This window comes from Equus quagga, chromosome 7 (assembly GCF_021613505.1).
Source record: "Equus quagga isolate Etosha38 chromosome 7, UCLA_HA_Equagga_1.0, whole genome shotgun sequence".
Lineage (NCBI taxonomy): Eukaryota > Metazoa > Chordata > Mammalia > Perissodactyla > Equidae > Equus > Equus quagga.
Genome location: NC_060273.1, coordinates 70,089,165 through 70,106,143, shown reverse-complemented (window position 1 = coordinate 70,106,143; position 16,979 = coordinate 70,089,165). Strand labels below are relative to the sequence as shown.

Below are 16,979 nucleotides of genomic sequence, written 5' to 3'. Positions count from 1 at the left end.
AATAAAGTCACCGTGGCTGGTGGTGATAGCTCTGAAGGAACTAGACAAGGACCTGAGAGACAGTAACGGGGAGGGACCTATTCCCCATGGGGCGGCTGCAGGAGGCTGAGAGCCCCAGTGATGGGCTAGGGAAGGAATGTTCCAGCAGAGGGAAGAGTGACGGCTAAGGTCTGACCGGGGACGCCTGGTGGGCCAAGAGGAGGCGAGTTTGGATTGGTCACCGGAGGCCAGACCTACAGTTTGGATTTTCTTCTGAGAGTGATGAGGGTGGACATGGGCTGATTTTGGTTTAGGAAGATTGCTGCCGATGTCTCTAGAGGGTGTAGACAGGGTAGGCTGTGGAATAGTTCCGGGAAGGTTGTGCCCTATATGACAGAGTCGGCCTGGGAAGACACTAGGGTAGAACCCCCTTGAACAGGTGCTGAACAGGGGAGAGACGGCTCAGCAGAGCCTGCAGCTCACTGAGGCGAGTGTAGGGTGACCTGGCTGTCGAAAGAACTGTCTGAGGAAGGTGCTTGACGCCTCCACCCTGGGCAGATCTGAGCCTGCTCAGAGGATTGTGTTCATGTGACTGGGGACTGTGTCATGAGAAGCAGCTGACAACGCAGGGGCGTGAGGGCTGTAAGTCTCAGGGCTGTGAGAGGGGAGTGCTTCACTTGGTGCTGCCGGCCAGCACTGGTGAGTGTGAAAGTAGGAGGTAAGAGGCAGAGGCAGAAGTCTTCAGTGCACACAGCTGCCCAGCAGTGGAGCGGCACTTGGGGGTTCCTGTCGTTGGAGGGGTTCCCATCTGGGGTCTGGTGGAGAGCTGCTGAAGATACAGATGCTTAGACCCCACACCCAGAGGCTGATCCCTTAGTTTTGGGGTGGGCCCTGGGAGCCTCCCTTGTTCACCAGCTCTTAGCTGCTGGTGCTGTACAGCGGGGCTTGGAACTCCTGGTCTAGATGGTGTGCTAGGTGGTGCACCAGCCTAGCCTCAGTGGGTGGGGCTTGGAGCAGATGCCCTGTGAGGGCTGCGCGCTCCCAACTCTTCCCTCAGGAGGGCAGGGATGAGCTGGTGACTTCATTTACAGACGGAAGTAGAGGGAAGCAGAGTATCGTGGGCTCTGGTAGGATAGCCGTGACTTCAGTCATGAAACCTGATTGTTCGTCTTCTGGGAAGAAGTGAGTGAGAATGTGACTGAAGTCTGTGTGCAGATGGTCTTCTTAACCCTGTTGCTGTGCCTTCCATCCTTGCCTTACCCCCAGGTGGTCTGTGGCTCCAAGTATCTCGTGCGGGGCGAGAGCGCTCTAGACCATGTGGATCTGCTTGTCTCTTCCCGCCATTGGCCGCCTGTCTACGTGGTAGACATGGCCACACCAGTGGCCCTGTGTGCTGACCTCTGCTACCCAGAGCTGACCAACCAGATGTGGGGGAGGAACCAGGGCTGTTTCTCTAGCCCCACGGAGCCGCCTGTGGTGAGTTCCCTTCTGAGGAACTGGAGTGAATCCCACAGGCCAGCCACGTCTCAGCCCCTGGTTCTTTGGAAAGCCCTCGTGGGAACCATCTCCAGCATCTTTTTTCTCCATCAATATTTTGTCTCAATGCTCTGGAACCATCATTTACTCCACACATTTTTACTGTCCGACCCCTGTGTGTGTTCAAGGCCACAGCATGTCATTAGTGTGCCCAGGGTATCCCAAACACAGGTATCTTGGGGTCAAAGGGGTGGCCTTCTAGATAGGCCTAGAAAATTGTCATCTTTGAGAGACATCATGCATGCTGACATATGAAAGGCCTGGACCATCCCTGTCTTGGATTTAACCATGAATATACTGCATGGCATGCCTGCTGTGATCTAGAGGCACAGTGGCGTAGAAAACACTGACCTTATCCAACCCTCTCCTTTTAATAAAGGGGGAAAGTAAGGCCTAGAGCGGGGAGTGGATCTGTCCAATGTCACACAGCAGATGAGTGGCAGAGCCTTTGTCTCTGTGTCTTGGTACATCATACCAGGCAATGGTTCTTACCAGAGGCACGTGCCCTCTAAGGCCAGCTGCACCCTTTGCCGGAAGAGACGTTAGGACTGGTGGTAGGAGGGGGCATCATTGTTGTCACTCTTCTTTTCCTTATTCCCTGGCCTGGGGCTCACTGGCTCTGTGAGCTCATGCTGGGCACAGCAGAAAGGCATCTGAGCCTCAGTGGGAGGCACAGCCTCCGCTCTCCCCTGCGGCCCCAACCTGAGGTGACTAGGCCCGGTAATAGTAGCAGCCCAGGTCCTCCAGCATCTCCTCTGGGCTGTGGCCACTGTTCCTGTCCCGTACTCACAGGAGGAGATGGGAACATGAGGGGATTGCACAAGGAGATGCAATAGGGGTGACGTGAGGGTTTAATCCGGGCAGGCTGACCCCCAGCCTTCACTCAGGCCTGCCACACGGCTTCTACCTTAGTGATGGCCTCGCGTCACAGTGGCCACTTCTCTTTCTCTCTTCTAGAGCGTGTCCTGCCCAGAACTCTTGGACCAGCATTATACCGTGGACCTGCCGGAGGCTGAGCACTCTTTCCAGCACCCAGTCACCAAGACTGCCACCCGGCGCATTGTCCATGCAGGCACACAGCCCAGTCCTGGTGACCCCAGTGCTGGGCACCACTCCTTGGCCCTGTGCCCTGAGTTGGCACCCTACGCAACCATCCTGGCCTCCATTGCGGACAGCAAACCAAACAGTGTCCGCCAGCAGCCCATTGCCTTTGACAACGCCACCCACTATTACCTCTACAACCGCCTCATGGACTTCCTCACCAGCCGCGAGATTGTCAACCGGCAGATCCATGACATTGTGCAGAGCTGCCAGCCTGGTGAGGTGGTCATCCGTGACACCCTCTACCGCCTCGGGGTTGCTCAGATCAAGACGGAGACAGAGGAGGAGGGTGAGGAAGAGGAGGTGGCTGCAGCGGCAGAATAAGCCAGGCTTTGTACAGGGACTGCACCATCTCTCTCAAGCCATAATGAGGCCCTCGCCCCAGGCAGATCCAGCCAGGGGACCGGCGGGAGTGTGCACCTGTGGGGAGGGCCTCTGATGCTGGGCCTGACCAAAGAGCTTCCGTTTCCTGAGCACAGTGAGGCCCGGGGTCCTTAGTTCTCAGCCTTCTGGGGGTGAGGGAGGCACCAGGACACTCCTGACTAGCCTATAGAGAGCACTTGGGGGACATGTATGTTCAACAGAGGGGAAGGCTGGCAGCAGGTACCTTCCACGGGGCCTGCTGCGGGTCAGGCTGGAGGTCCTGGGGTGGGCTAAGGTGGAGTCCAGCACTAGGTGGGAAAGCTGCTGAGGTACCCCTTCCCACCCCTGGGAAACGCTGTTTCCAGCCCCCGCAGCCACACGAGTTCCTTAGTTTGTTGCCTTTGACTCGAGGCCTCGGGGGCCTCCTTAGCTCTAGGGTCCCTTTGGGCTCTTGTTTCTCCCAGAGGAGGGATGACGTTTCCCTCTAGCTCTTCCTGCCCCAAATCTGGGGAAGCTGATGAGGGAGAACCGGTCGGCCACAACTCTCTCCCAGGACTGTCCTCTCTGCCCCGGGCTTAGAGGAAGAGGATCCCTTCCTCCCTTCCCTGGCCATTGCTGCTGCACCCTCTGTCCTCTCTGGGCCTGGACCCTCACCACAGAGGGGATGTGGCCCGTGGGCATGACATAACCTGGCGGCAGTAGGAAAAACTCCCTTCTGTGAAGGGGAAGCAGACTGGGCCGTAAGGAAACAGCAGGACTGGCTCGAGTGCCCAAGGTTTGCTTAGGGCACGAGAATTGGCCATGTGTTACTTAACTTATTGAGAGGAGTGGAGTAGGTGGCTTTTTTCCCCTCCCTCTTCCCCCGACAAGAATAAAGTTTATTAAATTATCTGGTTTTGGTGCAGCAAGAGTCAATTCCATGCTCATCGTGTGGGGCAGAGTGTGGCTGAGCTCCAGAGGGGCTGAGCTGGTCACTCAACATGGAGGAGGGATGGAGGGAGGTCCTGGGAATCCACAGGCCCTTGGGCCACGCAAAGAACCAGAGGCCGGCTGTGTTAATGCTGTTAGTTTAATGTTGACAGAGACACCCCGCAATGTGACTGTTAGTGAGGATGAGTCAACTTGGGGAAGTGCATGTTGCTTGCTTGCTGTAGCCCGCCACACGGGTCCCCTGCCTTCCAGCTCAGAATGTGGAGGACTGGGCAGAACGCCCCAAACTTTTAGCTGCCACCTGGCTCACTATAGGAATACCAGATTCAGGGTGGGGTGGGGCTGAGGAGAGAAGAGGGCTAGAGGGCAGAGAGTGGACGGTTAGATTCTTACAGAGGAGCCACCGTGCTCTGAGGGAGCTGAGCCAAGCACAGCCTCTGAGCACCTGTCTGTTCTCGCTGCTCCACTCAGAGAGGGACCCTCCCCTCTACCAAGGCCCAGGGAGCCTTGGTTTCTCAATGTTAGGGCAGCTCCTAGGGATGCCCTAGGCATAAACTAGTCCATTTCCATTGAGACATGAGGGGAGAAGGGAAGAGAGGTCCTGAAAATGGGGACAAGGTTAAGAGTGTGTTGCAGGTTCTTCCTGTTGGCATAGTGAACATGAGGCCACAGCATTGAGAACAGTGGGCCGGGGGGGGGCTCAGCCCCAGCCCCCGACTGGCAGTGATGGTCCAGCCCTGGAAGCGGGGTCCTCTCTGACCTCCCATGGATCCCATATTCCTGAGTTTCAGAGCTGGACCAGGCTGTTGAGTGAAGTGATCAAGGGCAGAGTCTGTGTTCTCCCCATGGCGCCCCATCCACGGAGGAGTTGAAGCTTAGAGGAGGGGAGAGGCAGGGCTTCCCATTGTCACCTCAGCAGAACTGGTAGTTGTTGGGCTGCAGCAGGGGTTGGGCAATATCTCCCTGCTCACAGCAGGCCAGGTGCTCGCTGGAGCTCTCCTCCTCTGGCTCGCTGCTGCTGCCGCTGCTGCCACTGCTGCTGCTGCTTGGCAGGTTGGTGTAGTCCTGAGGGTGGGGGAGTCCGGGGGATGGTCAGGCCCGGTCCACCTGCTTCAGCCAGCCACCCACCCTGAGCCTGGCCCCACTGACCTCTCTCCTGTCGACTTGGGTCTGCTCCTGAAGGAAGCAGCAGATCTGCTGGAAGGTGGGTCTGTGGGTGGGCTCCAGGGCCCAGCAGGCCTGCATGATGCTGTATCTGAGAGAGGACAGAACTGCCTGTGGGTCTGGGGATCATTACACACACACACACACACACACATGCCATAGGCCTGCCCAACAAAGGTCTCAAAACCTAGTCAGAATGAGCTTAGCACAAGGCGTGTGTGCATTAGCTTGTGTAATCCTTCCAGTAACTTCTGGAGAAAGGTGTTTTCATGGTGCCTGTTTTGACTGCTGAGGGGAGAAGTCATTCAGAGATGCCGTCTTGCCTAAGCTCTAAGAAGGGGCACTCTCGTTGCCTGCAGGTAGGATTGAGAGGAGGGTTGAGAGGTGAGCTGAGCCCCTGGTTGGCTGTAGCAAGAGACTGAAGTGGTGGGTGGGCTGCAGGGCCCAAGGGGCTGGTCAGCCAGCTGAGTGGATCCATGTGGGCAGGGAGTAGCTAGGTGGGCACACGGAGCAGCCGTGTCAGGAGAGTGGCTGGGGACAGAATTCGTGGCCAGCTGGCCCATGGAAAGGCTGTGGTCAGTGTGGGGAGCCAGTGAGCAGCTCATGGTGGGCCAGCTGTAGTGAGGCGGTTAAGAGGCTGCAGTGGCCGGTTGGCTACACTGAGTGAAAGGCCGGCGGACACCACAGATCACCAGGACAGAAGGAATGAGAGGAGGAGCCGCCTTTGAGGTCAGAATAACAGAATCTGGGTAAAAAATCCGTCATCCAAGTTAGGACCAGCCCCAGTAAAGAGCTGCTTTCTCTGAGGTCATCTCCCAGCTACCAGGGGAACCAGTGGGACTGCTGACCTCATGACAGCAGCTTGTTTAGTCTCCTGTGGGGGAGATGAAGCCTGGCTCTGCGATGTTGTGGACAAGGAAAGACTAGGGCCACACACGCCTTTTCATCCCCTTCAACCAAAGGCTGGGGCATCCCCCTTCCTCCCTGGGGTCCTTCGCTTACATGTTCTTTGGGGCAAATGCAGGCTGGGCCATTTGGTATCCGTCCTTGACCAGTTTATAGAACTTGCTGTTCACCAGGATGCCAGGGTAGGGGTTCAGCCCTGCAAAGGCCGAGATGATGTCAGAGGCCACGTTGAGTGCTCAACTCCACCCTCCCCCACACCCACTCCCATCGCAATGGGGCCCGGTGCAGAGGCTCCGAACTGGACTGTGATAACAGAACGGCAGCTCCTCTTAACGAGAGCTTGCTATGTGCCAGGCACCGCAAAGGGCTGAGGCTTCTGGAAATTGAGAGCCTTCACCCAGGCCTTGTGACACCACAAACAAATTCCACCACGGGCTTTGGAATAAGAGGCTAGAGGAGTGCATCGGAGGGCTTAGGCCAGGTCCCTGTGCCTAGGACTCCAGAAATGGGAGTTGCGTCCTCAAGGATATGCACATTTCAGACAAAAGGAAACAGCATTCTAGAAGGCAACAACTGTACAAGCAGACAGATGAAGCAACAGCCCCAAGGGAATGCCTGTCGGTGTGGAAGGTTTGCCAGCTCAGGCAGGAGCTGCGATGCTTGGTTTTAAGACGCCTTGCTCATCCCTTCATTCCCACCAGCCCTTGCTCTGCCCCAAGCACCAATCATCCTTGACTAGCATCCTCCACAAGGTATAGGGCCCTACGGGTAACCAAACACATGTCAGCCACAGGCTGAGCCTGCCCTGGGCCAGCGGCTCACCGAGTGAGAAGATCTCCCAGAGCAGGATGCCGTAGGACCAGACGTCACTCTGCACTGTGTAGATGCAGTCAAAGATGCTCTCAGGAGCCATCCACTTCACAGGCAGGCGGGCCTGGCACAGATGACCCCAGTCACCTTGGGCCCTGGCTCACCGCCCCCTCCACAGCCTGGCCCCACTCCTCCTCACACTCACGTTGCCCTTGACGATGTAGTTGGAGTCATTCATGATGTCCCTGGCCAACCCAAAGTCCCCAATCTTGGCCACACGCCCACTGGTCAGCAGCACATTTCGGGCCGCCACGTCCCGGTGGATGCACTGAGGGGAGGGCAGCAGGTTAATCTCAGCCCCATCTCTACCTGAGCAAGGTGCAGGGGGAGCAGCCAGTACCCCAGAAGGCCTCGGGGTCCTCAATGAGGGACTGGGTCCTATACCCTGATTCCTCTCCCTAACCCTTCTACCAGGACCCAGGTCTGAGAACATTTAATGTGCTCAGACAATTCAGTGTCCGGAAACCACCATCCCTCTGGCCCTCCGGCCCTGAGCAGACGAGCTGATTCGAGCCAGGCAGTCGGCGTGGCCTCCAAAGCCATGAGCCCTGGAGCTGAGTCTCTGGCCCCGTGGGTTCCTACTACTAGTAGCAAATATGACCTTAAGGCCCTGCCCCACCAGGCCCTTCCCTAAGCATCCACGCACACTGGAACCCGCTTTTGCCCTCAGACAATCCTGGGACTGTGCCTATTTTTATAGGTGTAGAAACTGAGGCTCAGAGAATTTCAATAGTTGCTCAAAGTCACACAGCAAGTGGCAGAGCCAGCAATCAAACTCTGTACCCCCAAGTCCACGCTGTAAGGAGAACGGTCACAGCTCCCACTCCCTGGGCCCTTCCTCCTGGGCTGGGCATACTGGACATGTCGTCTCATGTCCTCACCCCTCTGAGAAAGGTTCTGTTATCCCCATGACACTCTGTGCTTCATGAGGGGACACAACGGCTGTCTCGTTCACATGGTTGACTCAAAATGAAGCAATAAAGCCTGTTCTTGGAAATGGTGCCCTCGCAGCCTGCTGCACACCAGGGAAGTGGGCACTGCTCAGGCTGCGGCTCGCGCCCTGCTGGAGGAACTCCCAGGCACAGCTGCTCCTGCCCACTCCTGCAGGCCACGGAGGAACAAGCCTGGAGGCTGGGGCCACGGCCCACCTGCACTCTGCACGCTGGCTCCTCCCTTGTTCCTTCACAGGCCACTCTTTCCTCCCTCTCTTCCTCACTCATCTAGCCTCCTGGAGCTTTAGCCGTCCCAGCCCCCTGGGTGACCACAAGGGGGAATCCAGTTCCAGACTCACATTCTTAGAAGCAAGGAAAGCCATGCCCTGGGCCACCTGGCTCGAGAAGTGGAGCAGGTCCCTCAGCTCCAGCGGCCACCCATCTTCTTTGTCCAGGTCTGGGGTGGGAAGAAGCATCAGGGCAGCCCCCCTATACCCCTGCCTCCCCCTGCCCAGCCCCCAGCAGCCCCTCCCCTCTCTCCTACACTGGTACCTCCTCACCTTGCTCAGAGAACGAGTCATTTGAAGAGGAAGTGGACACAGGTCTCATCTCCACATAGGTGTCCACACCCTGGCTGGAGAAGCCACTGTCCCTACATAGGCGAGAAGGCCGGGGACTAATCAGTCCCCATCACTGCACTGCCCAGTTCAGACCTCGACCTCCGGCCACCCCATGGCCTCTCCCAGCCAATCAGCAGGGAACGACAGCAACCAGAAAGAGAAGCTAGTGTTTTATTTATGGTCTGACCATGGAAAAAACCGTCTCCTCCCTTGTTCTAGAAACGATACTTCTATTAATGTAGCCTGGGATCCTGTTGGCAGGATTGGTTCACATGCCATTTGCCCTTGAACTCGCCCCACTCCATGAATCCTTTCCTCAGCTGCAGATTTGAAGAGGGAAGCTAATACTTTACTTAGGTTCTCATTTTGATTTGATCTGGCCTGAGATTCTAGTTTGCAGAGGCCCACTGTGAGCTGCCCTCTCAGCTGGGTGTCAGAGAATCGAAAGAGGAAGCAGATCCTGCCAGCCCCCATATTCAAGGACACTGGATAGAGTGAAATGGTCTCCTTCCCCTTTTGCCTCCCCAGGCTTGGCAGCTGACAGCGGCCAGGATGGGGGCCCAATATACACCCTTCTCCGTCTGATCCTGTCCCAGCCCCCAGCAGCCTGGCTTTGAGACCCCACAAGCCCCAAGACCAAGACTTCCAGGAGAGCAGTGTGGCTCAGGTGAGTACTGGACCAGGAGTCCAGGGAGCAGAATTCTAGCCCAGGCTCCGTGTCTGCCCCTGACTCATATGTGACACGAAACTGGCCACTTCCTCTCTCTGGTTCCCTATGTGGCTCTGTCCATCTGCCTGGGCGGCTTCCAGGAATCACAGCATTACAGAACAACAGAGTGGGAAAGACCCGGAGAGGTTCAGCCCCGTGATGGCTCGCCTGGGGAAACCAAGGCACAAGTGCACCAGGGACCTGGCCACAGTCATGCCGTTTTGCCCCTTCTTGCCCAGCAATCACCAGACTCTATTCCTCCTTCTCGGCGGCGAGGTGGGACCTGATGGCGGCGGGGTGGGACCTGACATTGGTTACTCCTAAGTGGAAAGGGTTCATAGCCGATAGCACGTGCTATGGGAGAAACAGGGAGATTACCCCCAGATCTGCCCATCTCTGGGCTGGGACCCGGAACAGGTCTTGGTTGGTCTTTCACGTACGTTAAAGTGATGATTTCATTAACGCCCGTCTCCACCAGACACCACCCATCTTTGTCTTGGTAGTCCCAGAACATATCAGGTGCTCAAATATTTGTTGGATGATGGGAACAGTAGAAAAACTGAGTTGCCCGTATAACCAGGGGTGGCTCCTCCCCCTGGCATAGATGGGAATGTGAGGGCCATCCAGCTACTCAACCCAAGGTGGCTTTGGGGCCAGACCAGGGGCCCCACCTCCCAGACCTGGCCTCCTTCCTGTCCTTTGCCAGGGCACTACCTGCGGACGTATTTCTTTTCCAGGTGGATGTTCTTGTAGCCAGTTCCCGCCTCAAGGTCCTGGCCCTGACTCAGGCTGGGTCCCAGCATGGCCTCAGCTTTCCTTCGAAGAAAGTTGAGCAGGTCGCCATAGCAACAGTACTCGGTGATGACCAGGACAGGACCTAGAGCGGGCAAGGGAGTAGGGTGAACGCACCCCTTAACATGTGAACAGGCACATGTGGTGGGCGCAGGGGTACCCGGGCCTGGACTCAGGAGCCCCGAGTTCTAATCCTGACTGTGAGCGGCTTTCTCTGCTTTCTGTGCCTCAGTAGCCCCATCTGTCTAAGGCAGAGGAATTTCAAAAAATTGTAGCCAAAGAATTCTTTCTTCAAAGGAAATCTATGGCAGCTCCATGTAGGTCAAAGCTGCTCTAGAAGAGGACGGGGCAGACTTGGAGTCCTGACAGGCCCTGGGGCACGTTTGTGGACCCTGCATGTCCAAGCATCTTTGGATGGGGGCTTCTTAAAAGGTAGATTTGGGGGCTTCGCTCCAGGCCCACAGACTCAGACTCCCTGGAGCAGAGCCCAGGGATCTACACTCTTATCTTCTCTGGGGGACCCTGATGTGCACCGAGGTCTGAGGGCCACTGGGCAGAGCTCAGAGAGCTGTCTATCATCCACAAGCGGCTTCTGACCAGTCCAGGAGTCTGGCCTCGGAATCTGAGAGATGCTGAGACGTGAATCCTACCTTCGCTCAGAGGAGATGGGGAGGGGAAGGTGGATGAGGTGGCCCTGGGCCCTCCGGCACCCAGGAGGCCTCAAGACCGTGGGCCCCCATGCCTACAGGGCCCCTCACCTCCGTGGGTGCAGGCTCCCAGCAGGTTGACTATGTTCTCATGCTGGCCCAGGTGACTCATGATCTTCAGTTCTGACATGAGGGCCTCCTTCTCGTCAGCGTGAGCCGTGGCTGGGAGATGGGGCCACAGGACCCGCAGACGGGGAGAGGGCAGGACATGGAGAGCCACACAGAGAGGAGACGCCCAGAGGAGAAAGAAGGGGGTCCCCAGAACCCCAAAGCAACCCAAGGCAGAAAGAGGGAGAAGGAGAAGTGCGGACACACAGACGGGAGTTAGGGAGAGAGAGGAAAGACGGCCGGTCACTGAGCTGGCCTCCGGGGGGCAGGAAGCCAAGCTGTGCCCAGACCATGGCCCAGGGTGGCCTCTGTGCACCCTAGCCTCTTTGGGGCTCAGTCAGAAGCCCCTCCAGGAATCCAGGAGTCTTTGCCCCCAGTCCCAGGCTCTGTTCCCTAGGCTCTGACAGGCCGAAACGTGGGAGATGCCTCTAAGGACGCCCGGGCAGGCCCTCCCCTAGCATACACCATCTCCCACCAACTCCCCCCAATTCTCCAAGCCCCTTGCCCTTACTCACACTTCAGCATCTTCACAGCCACCTTCAGGACAGCATCTTCCTTTCCCAGACCAAAGGCCGTGGCCTCTACCACCTTCCCAAAGGCGCCAGCTCCGAGGGTCTTACCTGCCTCACATACAGGATCCTTAGGTCCCTGGGTGCCAAAGGGCCCTCTCTTGAAGGGCCCGCAGGCCCGCATGTGGCCCTGTGGTGGGAGGGCATGGTGGGGGCTGACATCCCATCTCACCAAACTGCAGGTTGTTGCGGGGGAACTCCCACTTCTCGTTGTAGGGCAGCTGGGTGGGGTCGATGAAGGTGTAGCTGTTGCCCTCGTAGCTCTCGATGATCTTCCAGCGCACCTGGTACTTGGGCTTCTGCAGAGGGCAGGGAGGAGGCCTGTGTCAGCCAGGCCGGGCGGGCGGCTCCCATCTCGTCCCGGGCCCTGAGGGCATGCGGAGGGCAGACCAGGAGGAGGCAGAGGGTGGCCCACGACTGGTGAGAGGGGCAGTGTCACCTCATGCCCATGGCACTGCGAGCTTGCCCTCACCATGTGACCTTCCCTTCTCCAAGCCTCAGTTTCCCTACCTGTGTATTTGAAAGACTTGGACAGGGTCACCTCTGAGGGCCTTGACAGCTCTGATGATTTAGTAATTCCTGAGCCATGAGGGAGGTGGAACTTGACATCCATCCATCCATCCATCCATCCTCTCACCCAAATATTGTTCGTTTTTATTTTTAATTGTGTAAGATACACGTACCACAATGTTTACCATCTCAACCGCTTTTGAGTATACAGTTCACTAGTGTTAAGGACGTATTGTGTACCCAACCTCCGGAGCTCTTTTCATCTGGCAAAACTGAAACTCCACACTCATTAAGCCGCTTCCCATTCCTGCCTCCTCCCATCCCTGGCCACCGCTGTTTCCCTTATCTCACAAATGTGACTACTCTAGGTGCCTCAAGTGGAATCATGCAGTGCCTGTCATTCTGTGACTGGCTTGGTTCCCTTAGCCTAATGTCCTCGAGGTTCATCCATGTTGGAGCATGTGTCTGAATTCCCTTCTTTTTTAAGGCTGGGTAATATTACCTTCCAAATATTTCACTAAGCACCTATTTGTTCCAGGCGCCATTGATTCAGAGCTGAACAAGAAAAGTCCCTGTCCCACTGGAGTTTGCATTCTAGTGGCTAAACAGGCATTCAACTGAAATAAATATATACGTAGGAAATTTTCAGACAGTCCTGTGAAGAGAATAAAGCAGGGGGCCAGCCCCGTGGTGTAGCAGTGAAGTTCACACGCTCTGCTTCAGCAGCCCACGTTCGTGCGTTTGGATCCTGGGTGAGGACCTACAGCACTCATTAGCCATGCTTTGGCGACAACCCCCATACAAAATACAGGAAGGCTGGCACGGATGTTAGCTCAGGGCTAATCTTCCTCAGCAAAAAAAAAAGAAGAAGAACAGAAAAGAAAGCAGAAAGCAGGGTAATGGGATAGAGAGTGACAGTAACCATTAAAGATAAGTCAGGGAAGTCCTCTGGGAAGGTGAGAAGGACCAGCTATGTGACCATAGGAGGAAGCACTTTGCAGGCACAGTGAACAGAGATGCAAAGTCCCGGAAGTGGGGCAGGTCCTGGCAAGTCTGAGCAACTGGAAGGTGCCTGTGTGGCTTGAGGGGAGCAGGGGACCTTCCAGAGACAGGAAGGTCTTGAGGGCTGCAATAAGTGAGAGGATTCCCTTCCAATTGCAACCAGAGCCCTTGAGGGCTTGCCACAGGTGAAGGACACGGGAGCGAGGTCCTGCCCACAGGACAGTGAGGGTCTGGAGGACCTGAGTCCTTCTTGGGCTTTACATACCACTCCCACCCACCCGGCCTGAGCAGAGCCGGATCTGGGAGGAGGACTGGCTGCAGCTCTCTTTCCTGCCCAGGGTGGCAGCTGCATGGGGGCATCATGCCAGGGGGTGCCCATAAGAAGTGCTGATGGAAGATGGAGTTTAGGTGGAAAGTGGAAGCTGAGCCGGGGTGGTGGAGCACACCGAGGCCCTGGGTCAGCGGTCCAGCTGTCTTTCCGGCCAGCCCTTGGGGAGAGGGACCAGCTGGGCTGCGCTCAGCAGCTGGCCTCCTTCACAGGGCACCCAGCTCGGGGGAGCTGATGGGTGTGTGAGTGGGTGTTGGGGAGCAGGGTGGCCTGTGGCTGCAGGTCTCGCCAGGTTAAGAGAAAAGACTCTGGGTAGCCATAGGGAAGAACTTCCAGATGGTAGTTTTGGAGAAAAGACTGCGGTTAGACATAGGGAAGGATTTCCGGGTTCTGAGTCCGGAGGGGAGACTACAGGTAAACTTAAGAACACCCATGGCTTGGGAGGAGAGTCTGAAGCGGGACAGAGGAGGAACTTCCTGAGTCTCAGAGGATTCAAAGCCTGCGTGTGGGTGCCTTCCCAACTCAAAACACAGAGACAGAGCCAGGAGGGGAGTCTCTGACCTCCCCTGGCCACTTCCATCTCCAGGAGCCTCTGCGGCCAAGCTGTTTTTTCTCCTTGTCACTTCTCCTTCCTCTGGCCCTGCAGCTGGGCCTGAGTCAGCCCCCTCCCAACCCCTGGCCCGAGCCAGGCAGGGGATGCAGAGGCGGTGGGGTGGGGGGAGCTAAGGGGACTTAAGGGAGGAAGAGGTTGTCTGGCTGGACTCTGGGATCTCAGAATCCCTGGACCTAGAGGAGGACACCGCTCTCTCCCGCCTGCCCCACGCATCCCCACCCCTCGGAAAGCGGCCAGCCAGCTCTGCTCCTACACCTCTGCGCCAGGCGGCCTCTGCCACGTGTGCCTGCAAAGAGCTCAGTGTGGCTCCTGGGGGCTTCTCCCCAGAGAGGCCTCTCCTCTGAAGACGTCCCCTTGCAGGAGGTGGGGACAGGCCGCCTTGGGCCAGATTTCCTGACCATGGCGGTAGTCACTATAATGAGAGCAGTGAGCACTTCCTGAGCTCTTCCAGTGAGCAGGGCCAAGGCTGCACACTCCACGGGCATCATCTCCTTCATTCTGTGCAATGGGCCCAGGCCCCAGGCCCACCCCCAACCTCCCCTTGATCACCCAAAGTGGACTGGGAGACCTCGAAATCCTGCCCTGCGGAGATTCCAGAGAAGGGCCTGCTGGTTCTGAGCAGGTGGATGTTCTCTGTCTCAGGAAGGTGGAGACCTCACTGGAAACCTTGGGGACCCTCCTGTCCATCCCCAACATGCCCCTACTCCCCAGAGCTCGGTTCTGACCCCTGGAAGCCCAGCCTCTCCAGCATTCACCATCCCCTTCGCTCCTCCCTGCCGCCCTTCTCCTCCAGCCTGCTGACTCCTACCCTTTTCTCTTCCCCCTCAGGCCCCCTTGTGGTCTCTCTGGGGGACAGAAAGGCGATGACTCAGCCCTGAGGCAGAAACCACCCTTCCCCCAGATGGAGCCCCTCCTCGACCCAGGCCTGGGCAGTGACGATGGGTAAGGCTGAGTCCCCAGAGAAGGGACAAGTCTCAGAACCCCATCGGGCAAAGCAGAGGCAAATTGGACCGAGGGCTCTGAGGCAGGGGCACGACCATCTTGACCCTCAAGGTCTTGTCCCATGGGATGCCCTCCTCCTGGCCTCGGATGGGCTGAGGGGCAGTTGAATTTCTTGGATGGGAACTGAGGTGACTGGGGGTACGTGTTCCAAAAACGGCCCCACAGAGAGAAGGTAGGGCATCCCTAAAGCATGGCTGGCCACAGGGGCTGGGCACCCTGAGGCGGAGAGGGCTGGAGGGGAACTGGGCCCTTCTCTGGAATCTCCGCAGGGCATCCTGGGCCGAGGAAGCAGTTTTCAGCTCCATATAAGGAAGAACTTTGCAACAGTCAGAGCTGCTCAGACAAGGAATGGGCAGCCACAAGGGTGAGTGAGGTCCTGTCCCTGGAGGTGGGCGAGCAGGGCCCAACAACCACTTTGGGTGTGTAGTCAAGGAGATGCCCGACCTCAGACACCCCTCCAATCCCAAGACGCATGAGCTAACTTGGGTTCCCCAGTCAACTTCCTCCTGGGACGAGGCTGTGCAGCTCCCATTCTGAGCGCTGTCCGTGCCCACACTCCGCTAAGGCCTCTACGTGTGTCACGTCATTGAATCCTCATGACAGCCTGGTGGGGTGGCCACCATTGTTAACCCCATTTCCCAGATGGAGAAGCAGAGGCTTAGAGACACCAAATGTCCCAGAGTCCCATAGCCAGAGACTGGCAGAGGCAGGATTCAGACCCGGATTGGTCCATCTCCCAACCCTTGGCACTTAAACCAGACCATCCATCAGTAAGAATGTCAGAGGAGGAGGGTTCTTAAAGGTCACTCAGTCTCATGGTACAGGTGGGGAAACTGAGGAACAGAGAAGGCAGTGAGTCAGCCAAGGTCACATGACAAAACAGTGTCAGAGCTGGACCCAGATGCCCCAAGTCTTAACCTGGGGCCCTGGTTTCTTGGGGCCTGTGCTCAGAGCTGCCTCCTCATGCTAGGAGCTGGCACGAGTATAAAGGACTGACCCATGGGCCTCTGGGTGCCCCACATCCCTTCCACCCTGCCTTCTGCAAGTCCTCTTCTCACATTAAATGCCCTAAGGCAGCTGTGGGGAAGAAAAGGCAGTAAAGGGGCCCACAAGGTGGGTTTTCCACCCCTAACTCATATCACTCCCTGGTTCACACCCGCTGACGGCCCTGAGCCTATGGGATGGGGCCCAACCCCTCAGACCCCCTGCCCCCACCTGCCTCCTCTTGCAGGCACCAATATGTCCGAAACTCACCCTGGTCTTCCCCTACCTGCCTCTTTGCACACGTCGCCCTCTTCCCCAGAGAGATCCTTTCCATGAGTCTCAACTCCTTTGCCACACCCCCCATCCTCCAAGCCTGTCCCACCCATCCAAGCCACCTTCTCCAAGCAGCCTCCCCTCCCCGACAGCCGGAAAAGATCCCTACACTTCTGGCCCCCAACAGCCCTCTGGCCTGGCCCTCTCAGCATCTGATCCCACTGGGTGACATCTTGTGTAGGGAGGCAGCTAGGCCATGTGGCAGAGGCCATGGGCTTGGGTAGGGGAGGCGCCTGGGACCCTTGGGCATATCCTTCAACCTTGCTTAGCCTCAGTTTCCCCTTGTAAATTGCTGACTGCCACAGTCCCTGCCTCTGGGTAAAATAAGATGATTCCAAGTTTCCCATAATGGTTAAAAACACAGCGTTTTAAAAACCAGCCTCTGCCGTTGACCCGCTGTAGACTAGGACAACTGTCTCAACCTCTCAGGACCTCAGCTTCCAACTCTGGAAAATGGGGTTAGTGATGTTGCCTACATGCCGCGGTTGTGGAGGGCGTTAGGAAGATGTAGGCAACACGCTTCATAAAAATGTCCCTGAAATTGCTACCACTGATTGAGCACTCAAAGTGACAGGTGGCACACTAAATGTCAACATGCAATAAATGGCAGCTTTGATTAATAATAATATTAAATAATGAAGACGATGATGGTCAGGCCTTGCTCCTCCACTGGACTGCCTGCTGCCTGAGGTGAGACAGGCCTGGCCCGGTGACGCCCTCTCTGTGTGCCTGGAAGCCCCCAGTTGGGGCAGGATCCCATGTCGCTGTACTCCTGGAATCCCCATGGAATCTTCTCCTCTGTAATCCACGCCCTCACTTTACTGGCTATTTGATCATGGCTGCCTCCTGCACTGGACCGTGAACCCCATGATGGCAAAACCGCAGAGGCTCCTAGTTTCGGCTCACCCAGCACCCAGCCAC

General features: G+C 56.9%; 2 protein-coding genes across 3 annotated transcripts in view; one reads left to right on the top strand and one right to left on the bottom strand.

Moving 5' to 3' along the window:
* Positions 1-3,873, top strand: part of HMGXB3 (HMG-box containing 3) — a 44,386-nt gene extending 40,513 nt beyond the window's left edge. For both annotated transcript variants that reach the window (XM_046665252.1, XM_046665253.1), the window contains 2 exons: positions 1,246-1,455; positions 2,473-3,873. In XM_046665252.1, coding sequence (XP_046521208.1) covers positions 1,246-1,455; positions 2,473-2,940 — 678 coding nt within the window. In that variant the 3' untranslated portion in view covers positions 2,941-3,873. The remainder of the gene's footprint in view (positions 1-1,245; positions 1,456-2,472) is intronic.
* Positions 3,874-4,030: 157 nt separating this feature from the next.
* Positions 4,031-16,979, bottom strand: part of CSF1R (colony stimulating factor 1 receptor) — a 29,744-nt gene continuing 16,795 nt past the window's right edge. Inside the window, exons 11-21 of the mRNA XM_046665254.1 lie at positions 11,459-11,585; positions 11,233-11,337; positions 10,661-10,771; positions 9,825-9,987; positions 8,342-8,433; positions 8,141-8,238; positions 6,995-7,117; positions 6,802-6,913; positions 6,076-6,175; positions 5,059-5,164; positions 4,031-4,974 (exon numbers count right to left, since the gene is read on the bottom strand). Of these exons, the coding sequence (XP_046521210.1) occupies positions 4,822-4,974; positions 5,059-5,164; positions 6,076-6,175; positions 6,802-6,913; positions 6,995-7,117; positions 8,141-8,238; positions 8,342-8,433; positions 9,825-9,987; positions 10,661-10,771; positions 11,233-11,337; positions 11,459-11,585 (1,290 nt within the window). The 3' untranslated portion in view covers positions 4,031-4,821. The remainder of the gene's footprint in view (positions 4,975-5,058; positions 5,165-6,075; positions 6,176-6,801; positions 6,914-6,994; positions 7,118-8,140; positions 8,239-8,341; positions 8,434-9,824; positions 9,988-10,660; positions 10,772-11,232; positions 11,338-11,458; positions 11,586-16,979) is intronic.